Source organism: Salvia hispanica, chromosome 1, assembly GCF_023119035.1.
Source record: "Salvia hispanica cultivar TCC Black 2014 chromosome 1, UniMelb_Shisp_WGS_1.0, whole genome shotgun sequence".
Classification (NCBI taxonomy): Eukaryota; Viridiplantae; Streptophyta; class Magnoliopsida; order Lamiales; family Lamiaceae; genus Salvia; species Salvia hispanica.
This window is the reverse complement of record NC_062965.1, coordinates 17,619,767-17,640,453: the sequence shown is the minus strand read 5'-3', so window position 1 is coordinate 17,640,453 and position 20,687 is coordinate 17,619,767. Positions and strand designations below refer to the sequence as shown.

General features: G+C 38.8%; 3 protein-coding genes across 5 annotated transcripts; all 3 read right to left on the bottom strand.

The window, feature by feature from the left end:
- Positions 1–855: 855 nt before the first annotated feature.
- On the bottom strand, positions 856–2,484 carry LOC125188764 (disease resistance protein RGA2-like). The gene has a single exon (XM_048085816.1). The coding sequence runs from the start codon at positions 2,482–2,484 to the stop codon at positions 856–858; it is 1,629 nt and encodes a 542-aa protein (XP_047941773.1).
- A 2,110-nt stretch (positions 2,485–4,594) lies between these two features.
- On the bottom strand, positions 4,595–11,642 carry LOC125201518 (tetrahydrocannabinolic acid synthase-like). 3 transcript variants are annotated; one of them, XM_048099671.1, is made up of 2 exons: positions 10,789–11,642; positions 4,595–4,612 (listed from the first exon to the last, which is right to left on the bottom strand). In XM_048099671.1, the coding sequence occupies exon 1, from the start codon at positions 11,504–11,506 to the stop codon at positions 10,814–10,816; it is 693 nt and encodes a 230-aa protein (XP_047955628.1). In that variant the 5' UTR covers positions 11,507–11,642; the 3' UTR covers positions 4,595–4,612; positions 10,789–10,813. The 3 variants fall into 3 exon arrangements, with proteins under 3 accessions (XP_047955628.1, XP_047955626.1, XP_047955627.1); XM_048099669.1 differs by lacking the exon at positions 4,595–4,612 and adding an exon at positions 7,315–8,595; XM_048099670.1 differs by lacking the exon at positions 4,595–4,612 and adding an exon at positions 8,618–9,139.
- Positions 11,643–14,163: 2,521 nt separating this feature from the next.
- Positions 14,164–15,569, bottom strand: LOC125188756 (berberine bridge enzyme-like 13). Its single transcript, XM_048085804.1, has 2 exons — positions 15,408–15,569; positions 14,164–14,703 (listed from the first exon to the last, which is right to left on the bottom strand). The coding sequence occupies exons 1-2, from the start codon at positions 15,567–15,569 to the stop codon at positions 14,164–14,166; spliced, it is 702 nt and encodes a 233-aa protein (XP_047941761.1).
- Positions 15,570–20,687: the final 5,118 nt, after the last annotated feature.

Below are 20,687 nucleotides of genomic sequence, written 5' to 3'. Positions count from 1 at the left end.
TCTGCTGGCCGTTGGATTGAGGGTTTGTGTGTTATGTGAGAGGAGAGCCGTGTGTTTCCTATCACTCTCATTCTTTACACTCTCTCTCTTAGAAACTCTCTGCCTTCTCTCTTCGATCTGCGATTGCGTTTGCCTGTTGATTCTTTGAGAATCTTCACCATTCTTGTGTGGATATTCAAGTGTGGTGGTGTTTGAAGGCAACTGCTTCGGTTGCTTGTTGTGTGAGAACTAGGGTTTCTGTTCTGAGGCGTTCCTAGTGACTTAATCCGGTGGAAAGGAGTGGTGTGGTGAAGGTATCAACGCTGTGAGGGTAGACTCCAGTTGATTCATCGTTGCTCCCTTGGATTTGATTTCTAGTAGAATAGATCTGGCTATGTGGCGGGCTCTGAGCCATACTTTGTGATCTATTCTTGTTTAGTTTCTCTTTTTGTGTGATTTACTTGTATTTGATCCGAGAGGATCTTGTGTTGTAAATCTAACACGTTTCTTGAGTGTGCAGGTACTCCAAGAAGTCAAGGTTCCTCAAGAACCCTAGATAGTTCTTGTTACTGTAATTGTAATAGTAGTGAGGACTCCTTTGTTGTAACTTGTACCCATATCAGTCGCGTGGTTGGAGTTTGACTGAGCTCCCTTAATGAAGAACAAAGAGGTCTTGGTAATTAGTGAATCCGACCCTAATCTGATCCCTACAAATAGATTCCGGCAGATTTTCCCAACTTTCCATACCCTTCAATTCTAACCATTTAAGTGAGCTGCATCCTTGAAATATGTCATTAAGAGTCTCCATTAATCCTCCAACTCCAAATCCTTGAGTGAGGAATCTACCATTTCACATGGAAAATACAACAAAGCCTTTCATGCACTGATCTCCAAAGTTGTAAGGGATTTGAGACTTTCTTGTGATTGTTGTACGCCATGATCTCCTATCCGTTTCAGATTCGGGCAATCACTTATGCACAACTCTTTCAAAGAATTGAGGGTGCCTAGACCATCTGGTATTTCTCTCAAATTGGAACACTGCTCTATAGTCAAGTTTGAGACCATGTTACCATTGAAGTTACCATTGGACAGCAATGTGCGTAAATATTTTGCATTTTCTTTTAGAACCGCACTTGAATCTTCTTCGAGAAACATGTATCGAACTCGGGTAATTACTTCTTCCTTAAAAGAACCTCTTAAAACAGAATCTGCGAGATCATGCAGAAGATCATGCATCACACAACTTTTCACATTTCCATAAAAATCTCTTTCCGCAATTTGCAGGAAAGAGTTGCGTAGAAGAACATAGATAAATTTTTCTCCCATAGATTCCATGTCACTGCTTCTATCAGCTTCAAGAAATCCTTCGCCCATCCAATACTCGATCAGATCCCGTGTTCTAATTTTGTAACCTTTAGGAAAAATCGAACAATATGCAAAACACTTTTTGAGTGACGGCAGAGGCAAATTATCAAAACTAAACTTCAATATCTGTGCGATATCATTTCCTTCATATCGTGAAAGCCAATTCTCTTTGATCGAGTGCCATTTTTCTTCAGATTTATCACACAGTAGTACTCCACCAACTACGCTGGCAGCTAATGGCAAACCTTTACATTTTTCTGCAATCTTTGTTCCAGAGGCCTCAAGTTCTGAAGGAACATTCTCTTTTCCAAAAGTTTTTTCTTTGATAATTGACCAACAATCTTCATTTGATAAAATTTGCAGCTCATGTGTATGAAATGGTTTCATAATTGAAGCGACGTCCATACTTCTGGTGGTAACAACAATCGCATTACCCTTCATAGAACTAACGCGCAACAAGGGATGAAAAAATTCTTCCCATGTGAGAACACTTTCATTCCAAATATCATCAAGAATAAGAAGATGCGATTTATCTTTTAAAGCACCATCAAGTTTTTTCAAAACACCTTCCTTATCCCCGATTTCGACTTGCTCAGGAGAAGTCAATGCTTTGAGGATTTTGTTGAAAAGAACGAGTGGATCAAAATTTTGAGAAACATGCACCCAAATATGTGATCCAAACAGATTCTTTTCTTTGATAAAATGGAAGACTTCCCTAGTCAAAGTTGTCTTTCCCAATCCTCCCATTCCCACAATGGCAAGGATAGAAATAGGTTCATCAGTTGTGATACAAGCAGTAAGCTGTTCAACTATTTCTGACATCATCTCATCTCTTCCAATAAAAATAGGATCAAGAGAGAACGAGTCAGTTTCACGAGCAACATCAGGCAAAGTGGGCACAGCAGCAGCAAGTCTCCCGACGAGGCCAAGATCGGCAGCCCTTTTGTTAATGACCCCCAAATCCCCATTGATTTGTTGGATTCTAAGAGCCATACTCCGAGCACGTGAAATACGAAGACAGAATGAGAAGCATGACAATACCTTTTGTTTCATTGGTTTGTTGGCAATCATAGCCTTGCTTTGTTTGGAGAGTTGATGATATTTGATTTCATCCAAAACGTTCAGCATCAAACCCGACATTCCGAGATCCGTGAGCTACTTCTTGACAGCATCACAGGGGATGGAACTCATCGCTGGATCACTCAAGAATTTCTGGATCATGTCCAGATTCTGAGTTAACAGTTCCGCTTCATTTCTGAAACCTCGAACAAGAAAGACCTGATCCCCGGAATACTTGATGAGGTTTTCAAATAAAACTTTAAGCATGGCGGCAGCGGCAGCTTCTTCCATTCTTAGTGCTGAGAACTGTTTCAGAGCAAAGGGTTATGGTTTAGAAATGGAAATGAATATTTGGTGGAAAGAAGGAAAAAGAGAGAAAAGGTATTGAAATGATTCCATTCATTCTCATATGCTCTACTTTTCACCTTTTCTTTTTCTTTTTCTTATAGTATTACAATTCTTGCCGCAGAGTCAAGGTAATGATATGATTCCACTCATTCTAATATGCTTTTGTTTTTGTTTTTCTTATATTTCGATTCTTGCCAACAACTTTTTTTTGTTTTAGTAACTAAATAACTTTCTATTTCAAGAGAAAAGAGATGGATATTATTTAACAGTACTTCAATAACTACATTTACTAAATTTCTTATTAAAAATACCGGATCAGAATTTTAATTAATAATTATGTACTACATTTGTCCACTAAAAAGAAACATGATTGTGTATAACACAAGTTTTAATATACAATTGGTAAAGTAATAGAGGGTGGAAAATCAGTAGAGTATTTTAAAGGGAGGGAGAGGAGAAATTTACCTGGCGTGAATGGTCTACTGGAGGGCTGAGGCGGCTGGAGCTCGGCGGCAATGAACGCCTGCAGTTTCTGCAACGGACGGCGACGGAGGGGCGGTGTCGCAGTGAAGTTTTTAATTTGAACGAATGCGACTCTAGTTCTAACTTGAGATTTGGGAAGGGATTTTTAAGTTTTTATTTTTTAGACAGAGCTGTCCAAAATGGACTGATTTCGGCCGAGTTAAAATGTGTGGGATATAATGTCTATGATCTAAATTGTAAAATGAATATATATTTAGGAACAATTTTCGGGTGTACTCCTATAGTTATATTGTGGTTAATAATACTAGGTATGTTTAAAAATAATGGGCTTTCTTTTAAAATAAGAACTATGTGCTAAGTATGTTTTTTACATGAAAAAAGGAGGTGAAGCATGTTTTTCATGCCATGTATTTTATTTGAAATCTATCTGATGTAGCTTTGTCATGTATGTTTAACGAATTTGGGTCCTAGTAGGGCTGCAAACCCTACTCAAACTAGTGCACACCCAGTAGATCGGATCCATCTTTCGAGTTGGTCGGTCTGGATGTATGTTCAGATATGGTAGGATGATGGGTTGCGCAACAATGTTTTAGGATGAAATATTTTAGTGAATCAGACCCCTTTTTTTTAAAGTTAAAACCTTGACGTCACTAAATAGCGGCATGACAAATATTTTATGAAAATGTATATTTCGACATCTGTTTTATATCAATTACTCAGCGCTGCATATTATTTTTAAAATGTGCAGGTTGAACGACGACGAACATGGCGGGTGTTGCGCGAAGTTAATGAAGAAATATGTCATGTTTAGTATCCTGGTTGTGTCATGTCTTCATACATGACATCATTCCATGTCTTGAATGCTTCTGCTAAGAGTCTCTTTCTTTTGGATTGTTTTATCGTTGAGATTCAAATTCTATTAAGTTGTTTACCGTTGAGTCATTATTTCTTTGCAAATTATGTTTCGATGAGATCTTTGTCAAGTTATTTCACTTATTCAAGTGATTTGGTCAAGTACATCGTTTCCCCCTCTCTTCTCCACTTCTTTAATCCTCCAATTCTCCTCTAATCTCTATTAATCGTATTTTTTCCCCTAAACCTCCCTAAGTGTTTTCATTAGTTAAGTTAAAAGAGAATAAAGAGTAAACAATGAAGCAAATGTAAATAATTAAATAAAATTATACGGAGTATAAAAAGATTAAATATTTTTACTTTTGTTACAAAACCGAGACAATCTCTACAAAAATGACTAAACTTAACTAAATGTGATGGGTGGGCTACAAAATAAGTCAACTACTGCAAATTTGCGTTACAACTGTTATTTTACTTGTTTCTTCTGGAGTGAATCACATGCAATGGTGGAATTCTTTGTTCGTCCCTGAAAAAATTCGCAGGATCGAGAACAGTTATCACACAAACCAGCCGATCAAAATTGCCTTTAAAATATCTCTTCCCCCAAACGCTCGCCTGCGCATAGCTCGTGTTTCTGATAGGGACCTCGCGCCCCAAGCCCAAACGACCAACTAAGCTGTGGCCCGACATATTGTTATTGTTAGCTTATTATTTATTTCCTTGTCTAGCTATAGTATTTTTGGAACACAAACCTTGCTCCTCAAGTAAGATATCTACCGTATTTTAGCATAGGATTTATATAAATCTTTTCGTGTTTTCTTCTTGATTCTTTCCCAAATCGTAGAGTCGAATCAAGCAGGGTCCGGACTCTATAAATAAAGAGTCCATTAGAGACTCAAAAAATCATTCAAGAACAAAGAAATAAATTTTTTTTCTTGAAACCCAAGTTTCGAAACGCTGGTTGACGCAACTAGGTTTCTTTATCATTTTCTACACAATTTCGTGTGCTCTAATCGCTCTGGTAGGATTCAAATCCTATTAACTGGTGCTTCATTGATATACTCTTCTCCCACACGTTCGATGGCGATGGAATTCGAGCACGAATCGTTTGCGCAACAAGAAGATTCAGTTCACAACAAAATTGAGGAACTCCTCGCCACGCTCATAGCCGTTGTGACTGGCGCGCGAGCAAAAGAGCTGCCGGACCCAGTCACGAGTTGGTCGTTACCACCATCGGTCACGCAAGCACCGATGGGTGTTAATCCTTTTACCGTACCATGCCTCCGCCTCGAGCCACCTCGTTTCGAAGGACAGAATGTTGCAGAGTGGATTCGTCGTATGCAGATTTATTACAACCACCACTATACGCCTCTATCCGATCGGTTGTACCTTACTCAATACTTGTTTGATCCCCTGGTGTCTGACTGGATGGCTGACTGGACCGGTAATAATCCCGACAAGGGTTGGGAGGATTTCTTGGTGGTAGTCTATCATCATTTTACCCCCGAGTTCCTTGATGGGGATTCACATATGGTAGACGATGTCCATCAATATGAGACTATTGTTGATGCACCGAACGAAGTCACGTTGGGTTCTTCAATTCCGGATGCAGCTCTAGTTTTTTGCAGCATTGAAGATGTCTCATGTGATACGATTTCGGACGAATATAACATAGGTGTGGATACTACCATGGGGAGGCACATTCTAGGTGAGATACAACCGGGTGACTTCGCTGATATTGAAGCCGTAGAACATCACCACTCTGCTCGGGGATTAAAGGTAGAAGAGCTCTCAATCGTAGTAGATCTGCGTGTTGTTCAGGGAATCAAATAGAGCATATGCATGTCAAGCTGGAGATACTGCCCTCGCTGCATTGAAAGTTGAACAACCAACTGGTGCATATCACCACTTTGCTCTGGAATTATTTGACGGAGATTCACAAATGGTGGAGCATGTACATCAAATGAAGGTTTTTGTCGATGCACGCAAAGCAATTGGTTTGGAATCTTCGCTTCTGAAGTCAGCTACAGAATTGGAATGCACAAATATTGTCAATGATGCATGCTCACTTCCAGATCTCGGGGAGATCCCCATCGACACTATACCAGTAGAGCACTCGGATGAGACCAGGGACATGGCTATGGAGTCTCAACCAAAAAGAGGAAATTTTCTAAATGAGGATAAGTGTGCTAAATAAAATTCGGTTGATGTTTTTGAAGATAAAGATGAACAAACATACTTTGTGTAGCGTTGGATATCGAGATTTGATCCGAAGGGAACAAGCATTCGCCTTCGATAACTGTTCGATTCCTCCACGCAACGTCACACTAAGTTTGGGCAGACACTCTTAACATGGATTGCAGACCGTTGCTATCCCGAAGAGGCTACCTCTTCTTCTCTTTCGAGTCATTGCTCCAGATTTGCAAGGCTGCCCCTCGATTCTCCGACTATGATTCTGCGAAGGTTGTGATTGTTGTTCGACGGGGAATTGAGATGTCGTATTACACTAGTTATTTGGACAAAGGAGGCGTGCCTTTCAGTCTGAATTTACAGGTGCTGAAGGATGGAATAAACGTAGATTTGCTGTTATGGTTGTGGACAGAGGTGGATGTGAAGGAGGAATTGTTGATTCCTGGCGTGATTCAAAGACGAATGCTTTGGGAATGCCAAATCAAGACTGCGAGTTAAGTATGGGAGCTTCAATATTTGGCAAGAATCTTTACTCTGGTGCTATTCAAATTAAATTGTGTTCTCATACACTCTTGAATTCCTCATTATTCAGTTGCTACTCTAATAGTGATCTTAGTGGGCCAATATCTAAGGTATTTTATGCAATATTCGAGAGCTCCTTGGTTGCTTATACTTTAAAGATGGCGATCAGCGAGCTACAGAGACGTTTGGAGCTGTACTCTCGAAGCAGGTATGTGGATATATGATAAGGGTAATTCCCTTATCAAGATGCCAGAGACGATAAAAGAGATAAAAGAGAAGTCCCGGGAGGCGGAATCCCATCGACAACTCAAGCTTAAACAAAGTGCGTAAAATAAAACAGAAAGAAACGTAATTCATATATTCATTCATTCAATAATTGAAAGGAAAAACAATGACACTTATTTATAATGCTAAATACCCTAACTTAAAGAACAAGAAAATATCCTAAACATATATGGAAAAGATAAGACAAATCACTAATTATCTAATTAATAAAGATATGGAAAGATATAATAATATAATAATAGAGATATGCACATATCAACTCTCCCGCGGTTAAAATCCACCTTGTCCTCAAGGTGGGAACCACGATACAACAAAGAGCGTTGCGAACAGAAGCTTTGACGAGCTATTCCCTCCCGGATCATACGCACTAGTCAGACCCCTCTTTTTCAATATTTACATCGTATGGCTGATTGCGCACTCCTTCTGAACCAATTCTTCGGTCTTTAACTCTTCCATTCCCACTTCAAGGTCGTGCTCTAATATCTCGATTGCAACAAGGCTCTGAATCTCCATCTTCTCGTTTGTGCCCGGCTTTTCAAGAAGTACCCTTAAATCTTTTTCCTTCTTCTCTAACTTAGATTTAAGATCTTCATATTTTATCTCCTTCTCGTTCAGTTTCGAAAAATTATTGTTGACCTCTTTGTCAGAGTCTTTCTCTTTCTTGTTCTGCTTTAACATCCTACTAAGTTCTATCAACCTCTCCTTCCTTGCACAAAGTTTTTCTTCACCATCCGGCAGATTCGCATCCTCCTCCTTTCTCCCTGAGCTTGAGACACCGTGTTGCGGATGACCATTAGAGGCAAATAACGGGGCTGTCACCGGCAGCGGTTGCAAGGGCTGCCAAGGTCTTGGTGCGGCGTAGTAAGACGACAACTCAATAGACGACGATGTGCTTTGCTGCTGCGGTGCTCCTTGGTGGTAAGGCTGCACAGGCAGAGGGAGATCGTAGTGTTGAAGATGATGGCTCGGCGGTTGCGGCCACGCATAGGGCTGCTTGTCAGCGTGTGGGGGCTGAGTGTAGGCTGATATGGCTTCTGCCGATCAAGTTGGTCGGGATACGGAGCGGGTTGTTCCCAAGCGGAGGGCTGCCACGCCTGTGGTGGTCCCAGCAGGTCGGGAGTTGGGTTCGAACCGGTTGTAGCTGTTGAGGCGGCGCAGGCGGGTACCCATAAGTGTTAGGATTTTGGTGATGGGGTTGCGACAACAAGTACGGAACAGGCCCATTTGTCGGCTGCGGCTGCTGGTATAAAGATTCCAGTGGTGGGTATATCTCTTGCTGGTAAGGAGCCGATGGTGGCTGGTAGGAGGTGAACTGGAATTGCGGCTGTGCGGCTGCGTATAGTGGGGTTCCGTCGGGTGGGTCAGGTTCTGGGCACAACGGATGGACCGTGGTTGCTGCCCTACGCTCATGATCAATCAATCGGGTCTCGAGTCGGTCATGCCAAGCAAGGATATATTCCAACGTTGCAGCTATTGAATTCAGTTGCAAGTCTTCGGATGCTTGCGATATCTCTGGCCATGAACGAAGATTGAATTCGGCCATGAGTTCGAGGATGAAAGCACCAATTTGATAAGGGTAATTCCCTTATCAAGATGCCGGAGACGATAAAAGAGATAAAAGAGAAGTCTCAGGAGGTGGAATCCCGTCGACAACTCAAGCTTAAACAAAGTGCGTAAAATAAAACAGAAAGAAACGTAAATTCATATATTCATCCATTCAATAATTGAAAGGAATAACAATGACACATATTTGTAATGCTAAATACCCTAACTTAAGGAACAAGAAAATATCCTAAACATATATGGAAAAGATAAGACAAATCACTAATTATCTAATTAATAAAGATATGGAAAAGATATAATAATATAATAATAGAGATATGCACGTATCAATATATAGCATTCTTTCCAAAGGTGGAGCCTTTGATAGCTGGTGAACAGATCCTCACTGCCTCCTGGTACGATATGGTTGATCCTTTTTGCCTGCTATTCTTTGCTTTGGGTGTTCCACATGTTAGAGTGATGGTCAGGCGACTTGTTCTGGATATTATTGGGTCTGCAATTATTAGGCAAGACCGCTTGGAGTCAGCCGTTCGACCACAAAAAATGTATTCTCCTCACATTGTTTTCTTGGTCACTTATTTTGGTGGGAATTTTTACATTGAGTGGAGCGCCCTTGTTGGCATATTAGGAGACTATAGTAATTGGCAGGCTGAGGCACGACATATCCGAAGAGTTCAATTTTTGCTGATCAGATTCTCTACCAAGGGAGGGGTCAAAATTGGTCGAGTTGAAGAACTTATTTTCGTGTGTTGCACCTTCTGTTTTAGTGGGAAGATGTTAAAGAGGTCTTATGAGGGTTCATTTAACCCCAATCGCAACTTCCACAACAATAGCTGTGATCCAAGATGATGTGCGATATTGAAGATGTGTATGATCATCCGCTGAGGGAGGGCGACATCATCCATTCCAGTGGTGTTATCATCAGCAAAGACCAAATCAAATTGGGAGAATTCAATGGTGATGTGATGTTTTTCTTGAGAAAACTTGGTCTTGCGGTGGCAGCAAGAAATTCACCTTTTCGATTAAGCTGACGAGAAAGGCGTCTAGTATTGTTGAATCCGGTGAGAGTTTTTCCACCTTGGAGAATTTCGGGCTGATTAGAAGGGAGAGTTTCATGGGCATATATATGAGCATCGTTAATATTTTGTTCTCTTGTGTGAGTGCTTCTCATTGTGGTATCTCTAAGCTTGATGAGGTAGATGGGGTTGCTAGGTGTTTGGTTTTGCTGCATAAAGCCCACTTGGATGAGATTGGAGATGTAGATGGTTCCAATTTTAATGAAAGGATAAATTGGGTTGCTGCTGTCTCAAGTGAGTTTGAATGGGTTGTTCTTAACATAATTGAAGCTGCTGGCCGAGATTTGGGCTACATGCTGCAAAGGTTTCAAGCTCCACCTACAAAGAGTACAGGCATAGAAGAGAATACAAGTGGGACTCCTAGCATCAAGACTGATCCAACAATTAAACAGGTTTTTGTATGGGAAGAGCTAGAAGTTCAAATTGCATTAGGGAGGGCAAGCTTGGACGCTAGGCATTCAGCTGCAGAGGAAGCGTACGTAGTTTGTGATAACTTGTGTGTTGCTTCTCAAACTTTGTAACATGGAGTTATAAAGTTGATCGTCTGCTGCATATTCATCATCTCCGCCAGGCGATTGTTATCGGGGAGGGAGTTAATAGGGACCTCGAGCCCCAAGCCCAAACGACCAACTAAGCCGTGGCCCGACATCTTTTATTGTTAGCTTATTATTTATTTCCTTGTCTAGCTATAGCATTTTTGGAACACAAACCTTGCTCCTCAAGCAAGATATCTACCGTATTTTAGCATAGGATTTATATAAATCTTTTCGGATTTTCTTCTTATTTCTTTGCCTAATCGTAGAGTCGAATCAAGCAGGGTCCAAACTCTATAAATAAAGAGTCCATTAGAGAGTCAGAAAATCATTCAAGAACAAAGAAATAAAAATCTTTTCTTGAAACCCAAGTTTTGAAACGCTAGTTGACGCAACTAGGTTTCTTTATCGTTTTCTTCACAATTTCGTGTGCTTTAATCGCTCCGATAGGATTCAAATCCTATCATAGTGTTATTTAGTAAGTTAAGTTGAGAGACTTTTTGGAAAATACTCTACTAGTTTTTGAGTAATACCTTCCAAGCAACTATCACACCGAAGCTAGCGCCTCCACTGTGTCTCTGATTGCCAGAACAGATCTTCACCCATTGATTTTCTATCAAGAATCCTGCCGTTGACATCGATTATTTTTGCGTCGATAACTTGATCTGTAGCCAAGCCATATTTCCTCATCAACGGTCCGTAGCCTCCTCCACTGATGTGGCTACCGACACCAATAGTCGGACAGACAGCACCAGGAAACCCAAGAATCGGGCTTTTCTCCGCGATCCTGTAATATAAAGAACCAAGGGTTGCGCCAGATTGAACCCATGCCGTCTTCTCACCAACATCAATAGTTATTTCACTTAATTTGATCAAATCAATTATCACAAACGGGACTTGTGATACATAAGATAGCCCCTCTAAGTCATGGCCACCGCTTCGAGTTCTGATTTGCAATCCCTTATCTTTGGCGCAATATATGATTGGCGGGATCTGGGATTCGTGCTCTGGGGTGATGATCACTTTTGGTTTTGGAGTAGAATCCGAGGCGAATCTCAGATTCCGAATGGAAAACAATAGGATTGAAGAAAAGGAAATGTTGAATGGGGTGTAGACATGGTTGGAAATGAAAGAGTAGTTGTTGAATTGTTGGGAGATGCATTCAAGGAAATCATCAGTAGATACTTCTTGTGAGAATGAAACATTAATCAGAAGAAGGATTAAAGTGATGGTGAAAAAACTTGCCTTCATAGCTGAGATATGATCTTACTTTCGGTCACAAGCATAAGTCAATCATATAAAGAATTAAAGTGATGGTATCATATTATCTTTCGGGTGGAAAGAGTTGGGATGAGAGGAATGCGCATATTGCAGTACTAAGTTCGAATATTCCCATTAATAAAAGTAATGAGTAAAAATTTAGTGGTTCAGATATATTGTGACATGAAGTTGAAGTGTTTCGACCACTGACACTTTATGACATATATTATTGCTTGTTAACTGTCATTGATGTATGGATATTTGAAGGCAAAGCACATGTAGAGGCTATTGTGCTAATGATACAAGTAGATTCATAAGGCCTTAATTTAACAAATTTTTGTTATATTAGGTACTTTTACTAATTCATTTTGTTTCATTAGTTCTTTTTATAATTTTTGTTTCAAAATAAAAATATATTGATATTGCAAGTTATAATCAACTTGTAAATTTTTCATATTTCCAGTTATTATTTAGTCAATAATACTGTAACTGAGTTATCTTCAAAATATATAAGAGATTAAAAATTCTAATTAATGAGAAAAGTGAATTAAAATTTGAAGTTCATTAAATAAAAATCCAATTAAATAACTTCTTAAATAACAATGCATTTGTATAAGGACTTTTAATGAAATAAAAATTGTAATTGGATCCAATGAAACAAAAAATTTATAGAAAGACCTAATGAAATAAAATTTATCAGCATAAGGAATTCTAGATGGGTTTTGCCATATTTTAATAACCATCATGGAATAAAATAAGATATAAAATCAAATTAAATAAACCAAAGTTGAGCTATCATAAAAGTTAGTCAATTGTAGTTGTTCAAATTTCAAACTCAAACAATAATGTATTTGAAAAATATTACAATGTTCCAAATTATTATCGCAGCTCGTCCTCTTTAATTTCATATTATATTTCATGTTGATAATTGATACCAACACAAAAGATAAAGTATACATAAATAAATAATTGCTTAACCTGTGTATGTATACCTACAACAAAATGGTTACACGGCAAACTAACCCTGAAAGACTTGTAAATGACTTTCCTAGCCTTCCAATTTAGACCGTTTTAACCCTACTTCAGCTTAATACTATCCCTCGCGAGCACTTAAGCCACCGGGGCATTCAAAGATGATTGATGTGTGTTGTGCCAAAAAAAACAAAACTATCAAAAATACTCTTGTTTTGTTGCAAGCCATCTACTAAGTAGTCCCGTACCATTGTTGTCGGTGTTGGAACATTTCCACCTGCTTCCCCAACTACAAAAAAATCGCCAATTAGTGACGAAAAAATCCGTCACTAAAGAGTGAAATTTCTTCACATAATAGATTAGTGATAGATCAAGTTTTGGTAGATCCATCAATAATAAACTTGTCAGTAAAAAGTTTTAGTGACGAAATTCTCGTCATTAAACTTATTGTGACAGAAATTATAAGCATGTTTCCGTCACTAGTTGAGCTATTAATTCCGTCACTATTTTGCATTAGCGGATGATGTGTTTGCTTGCGTTCATTCCGACATTAATATATTTTGTAAAAGTTATATCATAAATACAGAATATACTTACATATATATTGAATAAATTTATATGGTGTATCATATGGAAATTCAGCATGCAACAAATATTTGGTATACATAAATTTTGGCACGGTATCGATATTTAGATTAGTACGGCCGAAAATTCTGTATACCGAGTATCAATAAGATAATGATATGAATTTAACTCATAAATTTTTCATATGATATATAGTATGGCAGTTTTGATACAGTATATATCATGACAATCCATCCTATCAAAATTTAAGTTTCTTTCAAATCACACAATCATTCACCAAGAACATCCACTATGGTGCTATCATATAGTCATACCACATCATTGTCACATCAGAAACTGAGTCAATTTTAACTTCTTCCAAACTTCCTTCACTATAAGTTAACATTAGCTCACTTTTGATAGATTTCACTACTACAAATCTACTCTTTTCTACCTATACAGGCACATATGATTTATGTCTCTCTCCAACAGTTGATGTTGTAAGATACTCCCTCCTTCTCCATTAATTGTCTTATAGTTTACCAATGCAGGTTTTAAAAAATTGTTTGATTATGTTAACAAAAGTAGAAGGAAAAAATTAATGGAATATGAATCATACTTTTATATATTAATTAAAAAAATTATGAATGGAATGAGATCCACTTACCGAAGATAGTAAAAGTGAAATGTGACATTTAATGAACACAGTACGAAGATGACAAAAATGAGATAGCTCAACTCAAACAATAATGCATAAAGAGAGTACAAAATAAGTCAATTATTGAGTATTTGGTTACAAATTTTATTATTTATTTTTTTCTTCTAGAGGAATCACACACTAATGCAATGGCGGAATGCTTTGTTCGTTCCTGAAGAAATTATCGGGATCAACAACAGTTTTCACCTGAACCAGACGATCAAAATTGCCTTTAAAATATCTCTTCCCCTAAACGCTCGTCTGATCATAGCTCATGTTTCCCACAACGTTGTTGACTCCGAGGTCCAGATCTCTGTAGTTGAGATACGCTTCTCTAGGCCGCCTCGAGACAAAAGGAGTCAAGTATTTGTCAAACCTCCTTGTCCAACTTATGTACATATCTGACTTCTGAGCATCATCTTCGCCCCAAAATACTATATGGTGAATTTTGTACAAGTTCCCTGCTCTGTGCGGAAAAGGAATGGCAGATTGAGAAATCTTCGCCCGCGGCCTCCTCCTCGTTAAACAGTCTCCACATGCCTTCCAGCCCGTGTTTGGGAATGGGTTTCTGCACGTAATTCGATTTTCCTTTGAAGTTTGTGACGCTGCGTTGAGTTCTGTTGAGCAACACCTCCTTTGGAGAATCAATGGGGAAACCGTAATGGAATAGGATTGATCGGATCCAGCTCGTTTCGATGCAGTCTTCTCTTACCAGCCCGAGTTCATGGAAATGTTCTTGCACCAGTGGAAGGAGTCTGTCGATTCCGCCGAGGAAGAGTGAGAAGAAGGAAACGGTGATTGTATTCGCCTTGGCTACCGTGATTCCAATGATCAAATCTTTGTCGAGTTCAGAAGCTATGTATTGCCAGCGGTGAAAGAGATGAGTCGCATTTTGCTCTAGTGTTCTGGCAACGTTGAAAACAGTGACAGTTTCTGGAACATCTACCAGTTGTACCTGTCGTAATCATTGAGCCCATCAGAAAAAAAAATACTTCATCGGTGTTACATTATAAGTCTCAATTTTTATTTTAGAAATGTATTACTCCCTCCGTCCCATAAAAGTTGAGACAAAACTTTTGGGCACGGAGATTAAGAATTTATATTAAATAAATAGGAGAGATGAAAAAAGTAGGAAAAATAAGAGAGAGTAAAGTAAATGATGGAATAAAATAAGAGTGATTAGATGTTTTGTCTTTTGTTAAAAAAGAAAATAACTCAACTTTGTTGGGACGGACTAAAAAGGAATACGACTCAACTTTTATGGGACGGAGGGAGTACATTAAACTGATATACCAAAATACTAGTTATTAACTCATTTTACTTATATTTTATACTCTTTCTGTCCCTTATTTCTATTCTTGTATGTTTCTAAAAATTTGTCATCTCTCACTTTTACTGTTTTTGGTAGTAGATTCTACATTCCACTAATTATTTCCACTCACACTTTATTATAAAATTAATACTCTGTAAAACTAGAAATCACATTATACTAATTTTTTCAACCCATTTTTTATTATATTTAATGGTGACAAATTATTTGGAATAAGGAAGTACTAATAAAGTAAGTACTACTAACATACAGAGTAGCATGTTTAGACACATTATATATTTTATTAAATCATGAAAAGTAAACAGTCCTGTATAGATTTCGCGTAATACCTTCCAAGCAACTATGACTCCGAAGCTAGCACCTCCGCCGCCTCTGATTGCCCAGAATAGATCCTCGCCCATTGATTTTCTATCAAGGATCCTTCCGTTAACATCGATTATTCTTGCATCGATAACTTGATCAGCAGCTAAGCCGTATTTCCTCATCAACATTCCATAGCCACCTCCGCTGAAGTGGCCACCGATGCCAATCCCTTATTTTTAGCACAAAATATGATTAGCGGGATGTGGGATTCGTGTTCTGGGGTGATGATCACTTGCGGTTTTGGAGCGGAATCTGAGTCGAATCTGAATGGAAAATTGCAAGATTGAAGAATAGGAAGAGTTGATTGGGGTGTAGACATGGTTGGAAATGGAAGAGTAGTTGTTGAATTGATGGGAGAGACATTCAAGGAAGTCATGAGTAGATATTGCTTGTGTGGATGAAATATTAATCACAAGAAGAATTAAAGTGATTGTGGAAATGTTTGTCTTCATAGTTGAGAGATGATCTTGATTTGTGTTACAAGCATGCATCAATCACACATAAAGTGGTGTGAGATTTACATTTAGAATGGAAAGAGATGGGATGGTGTTGAATATTGGTATCATATATTCATTCAACTTGTGTAATATGAAGGGGAGTACACGCCTAAATAGGCTTAGGGTTAATTATATATGGTATGATTTACCCTAGCTATAAATCAGGAAAAGAATAATTACAATTAATTTCATATCAATTCCATAATCTCTGCATATCTTCTTGATTTATTTCCAACACTCCCCCTCAAGTTAAACAATGAGATCACCCATTTTGAACTTGCTCAATACTTCATGGAACCTTCTTGAATCTACTGCTTTAGTGAAAATATCTGCTAACTGATCTTCTGACCGAACAAAGGGAAGGTCTATCACTTTTGCTTCTATGTTTTCCTTGATGAAGTGGCGGTCTACTTCAACATGCTTTGTTCGATCGTGTTGCACTGGATTTTCAGATATACTAATCGCTGTTTTGTTGTCACAAAAGAGTCTGCACGGCTCTTTAGACATCAGTCCAAGTTCTGTCATCAACTTCTTCAGCCAGAGAATTTTCGTCAATCCACTCTTAATTCCACGAAACTCCGCTTCAGCACTCGACAGAGCTACCACCTTTTGTTTTTTACTCCGCCAAGTTACAAGATTTCCCCCCACAAAGGTGAAATATCCTACAGTCGACTTCCGATCATTTGGGTTCCCAGCCCAATCTGCATCAATGAACCCATGTACTTCCAAGTTCCTATGATTCTCGAACAAAACTCCATACCCTGGGGTCCCCTTTAGGTACCGCAAAATTCTCAAGGCCGCTTCCCAGTGATCGACTTGAGGCTTATGCATGAATTGACTAACTACCCCCACTGCATAGGCAATGTCTGGCCTAGTATGAGAAAGGTAGATAAGCTTACTGTAACGCCCCACTTTTTCAAACCCTAATTTTCGGGTTATAAAATTTTTGCATTAAATGCCTTAAATGCTATGATATGTGAATTATTTGAGGAGTGATTAATTGCATAAGTATCTTTGTGACCTAATTGCGTATGAGAATGGAGTTTGAGTTGAATAGTCAACTTGTTGAAATGTTGACGTGGCTATTGAATAGTCAAAGATGTGGAAAAATGATGTGGCCGTTGAAAGGTCAATACGATGAGAAAATGAAGTGAAAGTGAAGAGATGATTGATTTGAAAATGTGAATTTTTTGATGCGGAGTAATATAATTGTGGGGAATTATTTTTCCTAAGGGATGAGTGAGAATTTAATAGGAGCATTATTGAAAAAATGTGGAATTTTCGGCCATCATGATTATTGGAGAAAACAATATTATTCTTGGATTTAATTATTTGTTTGGGATAATTATCCAAATTAAATCCAAAGTCCAAATACTCTATAATTCCTACATGGAATTTTCGAACTCCACCTTGATTTATTCCCATGAGATTTTCGAAAATCTCATAATTTGGAAAAGAGAGAATTATTTTATTTATTTGATTCCTTATTTATTCTATTCCATGAATAAATATAAATATGCTAAAATATCCTAGCATATCTTGCCAAATCTAAGAAGATATTGTCATATCCTAATTAAATTAGGATTTGAATTTATTCCTTGTGGGAAGAGGAAATACACGCCACTTTTCCTTTTAATTGGGGAAGAATATTATTATTTTTCTTGCTCCGTGATATATTATTCTGCTCCGTGAAATATTCAAATTAAATCATAGGCTATTTATTTAAGCCTAATTTTCGAAAATCCTCCCACTTCTCAACAAACTTAACGCCACTCCCCCATATTCTCTACCAAATCTTCCAAATCTTTATTTATTTAATTATTTGGATATTATTATTGGTGACTCTATAAATACATGAGAGATTCTAACCCTAGCACTCACAAAACCGGCGCCCCACTCCTCTAAAATTTTCGAAAACTTCTCTCCCAATTTCTCCAAGTTTTCTTCAAGTTTTCTTCAAGATTTCTTCATCAATTGAGAAGAATTCAAGTGAAATTCAAGAGATTATTGAAGAATCAAGACTAATTCCTTGTTTCTACCGTTCGTTCTTTTGGAAAAGGTACTTTAAATATTAATCTCCTCTTCTTCTACCGATTAATCGGTGTTCTTGAATCCACATGCATTTAGATGAGTGAAGGGGAAATAAATTGATGAATTTGGGATGCATGGATGTGTGTGTGTGTGTGTGGCCAAGAGTGTGTGTGTGTGCACGCCTCGATCGGTGTGCACAATTGTTGTGTTAGAAATACTCTTTTGAAGAACTTGGTTAAGCTTTTAATCTTTTGATGGATTCTCTTGCTAAGGCATTATTCTTCCTCTACTTAATTGTTCATTTAATGCTTTGGTCAAATCCCTTTTTAATGAAACCCTAGCCTATGATTCTTTGATGCATTTAAGTCTACCTAGTTAGCGAACGCCGCATTTATTATACCCTAAATGGGCGGGTCGTTACAGTTGGTATCAGAGCCTCAGTTCTTTTCGCTCTGGACCCAAGAGTCTTGTTGTAATAAAATTTGAAAGTTGTATAAATTGATTAATGGATAACCGTCGAAGACTCAACACCGCAACTCGTCTCCGCTCAACCACGATGAATGAGGTAACGAGTATCTCTTGAATATTGATTTGAATTATGAAATATTGGAAGTTGAAGCGAATGAGAGATTGTTGATATATATTTGAAAAAAATTGTGATGATTGTGCTTGCATGTGAACTTGCAAAATGTGGTTATGCGAAATAAATGTTGTTATGCAAGTAATTATATGTTGGGACTGTTATGAGTTGAACAATAAAACTCTATGACAATTCTATGTGATTGTGATTTTCGTGATATGTGATGAACGACCTTTATGAGAAGGAACTTGAGCACGCTGCTATACCTAGTTGTAAGTCGTGTCTTGAATGAAAATTTTTGTGATAATATCGAACTTGGAGGCATCAAACGCCAAATACGAGGCGAGCGACTTATGAGAACGAATTGCGAAGCGTTGAAACGCGAAAATATATATATACATATACACACCTTTTGGCACGGAAAGGAAAATTCCGTTATTTCTTGATATGATATTATCTTCACACCTCCGTCGTTCGACGCATACACACACATATATATATATATATCCATCGGACTCTCAGCATCAGTTGAAATCTTATACACTATTGATACTTCTTCGATCCTTGTTCTGATGCTGAGATTTCTTTTGTAGATGCCTAATCATTATTACGCATCGATGCGCGATCGTTACGCGAAGAACAAGGTTTTCCCTGTCGAAACCTATCAAGAGTTTGAGTGGGATGGAAAGTCCTTTCTCCTAACCTACGTCACCGAATTCTACGATCGTTGGATGGATGCATACGCGTATGGAGGAGTTACCCATCACGCGGGGATCTCGAGATTGATCCACACTCTGCCGAGTCCTTGGAGCGAATGGACTGCCCAAGCTGCATTGCCATACACATGGTTCAGTCCGCCGGAGTACAAGCCTCGAGGCGATATAATCGGCTTGATTGGAGTGCTACTCCCAGCCATGGCAGCTGCGAGGGATGGACCGCCGCTTAGTCCCCCAGCGCACAAGTATCCGCCGGGACAGGCCCGCCGATGGATGTATCGTCGCGATAAGGAGCCGCATGTTGATCGTGTCCCTAATAGGCCAAGGCTTAAGGCTAATGTGGCTCACCCTTTGGTTATCCATGGAAATGTGGAGGACATGCGTGCGATAACACCGCCGCCGCCGGATGTTGGTGAATATGGCGAGAATGAGGGACCGGACGAGGAAGGACCTGCTTTGGAAATGGATGAGGATGATGACCCCGAGGAGGATATGAACGATATCGACTAGGATTAATAGTCGTGGAATATTTGTTTTGGCTTTCCCCCATGTTTTTGGATTGATTTGCTACCTTATGATTTTTGCTACTCTTTCGTTTTTCTGCTGCTTTTGATACTAAGACCTCTTTGAGGCGACGTTTTTTATTAATATGCCATGGGGAGATATTATTTTTGATTCAATAGATTGTCTTTCGTACATTGTACAAATTATCTATCACTATGTCATCACATCATGCCTCTTACCGTAACACCATATTTTTTTGAATACCTTATGACGCCCTGTACCCGTCACTTGAAATTGTACAACTGCATCTTAAGTGAAATTACCTTGATAATATGAAACATTGATCTTTGATAACCTTGACGCAGCCGATTGTTGGTAACAATGTTGATTGACGCTATTCTTTGCAATCCGTCTACGTGACGAACTTTTGATATCTTGTGTTTGGCCATATGTTCCAAAACAATTGACCCATGAACCTTGTTATTCAACTATACCATGTGACTATTGTTAGAATCATGGGAATAATTCTTGTGTTGATAAATCAGAATGCCGCCAAGACGCCATAACCGTCAACCGACACCTCCACCTTCAAGTGAGGAGAGTGTGACGCAGTCGATTCCGACACCACCGCCTCCCCCACCCCCGGTTAATAGGGAAGTAGTGAAGCTGTTCTTGGAACAGAAACCGCCCGTGTTTGATGGACTTGGAGAACCGGCCAAAGCCGAATCTTGGATCCGTGCGATAGAACGTATCTTCGCAATCTTAGGATGCAATGATAGGGAACGGATGAGTTGCGTTACTCATCAGCTAACCGAGGCAGCCGACTTTTGGTGGGATACAAGAATAAAGACCTTGACACAAGGCCAAGTGGAAGCAATGACGTGGGACGATTTCAAGACCGAACTATACAACAAGTAT

Excerpts from the sequence above, each read along its gene's own strand:
- LOC125188764 (XM_048085816.1), bottom strand. The coding sequence starts at position 2,484 with ATGTCGGGTTTGATGCTGAACGTTTTGGATGAAATCAAATATCATCAA.
- LOC125201518 (XM_048099671.1), bottom strand. The coding sequence starts at position 11,506 with ATGAAGGCAAGTTTTTTCACCATCACTTTAATCCTTCTTCTGATTAAT.
- LOC125188756 (XM_048085804.1), bottom strand. The coding sequence starts at position 15,569 with ATGTTGATGAGGAAATACGGCTTAGCTGCTGATCAAGTTATCGATGCA. Across the intron at positions 14,704-15,407 it reads GAGTCATAGTTGCTTGGAAG|GTACAACTGGTAGATGTTCC; the intron begins GTATTACGCGAA and ends TGATTACGACAG.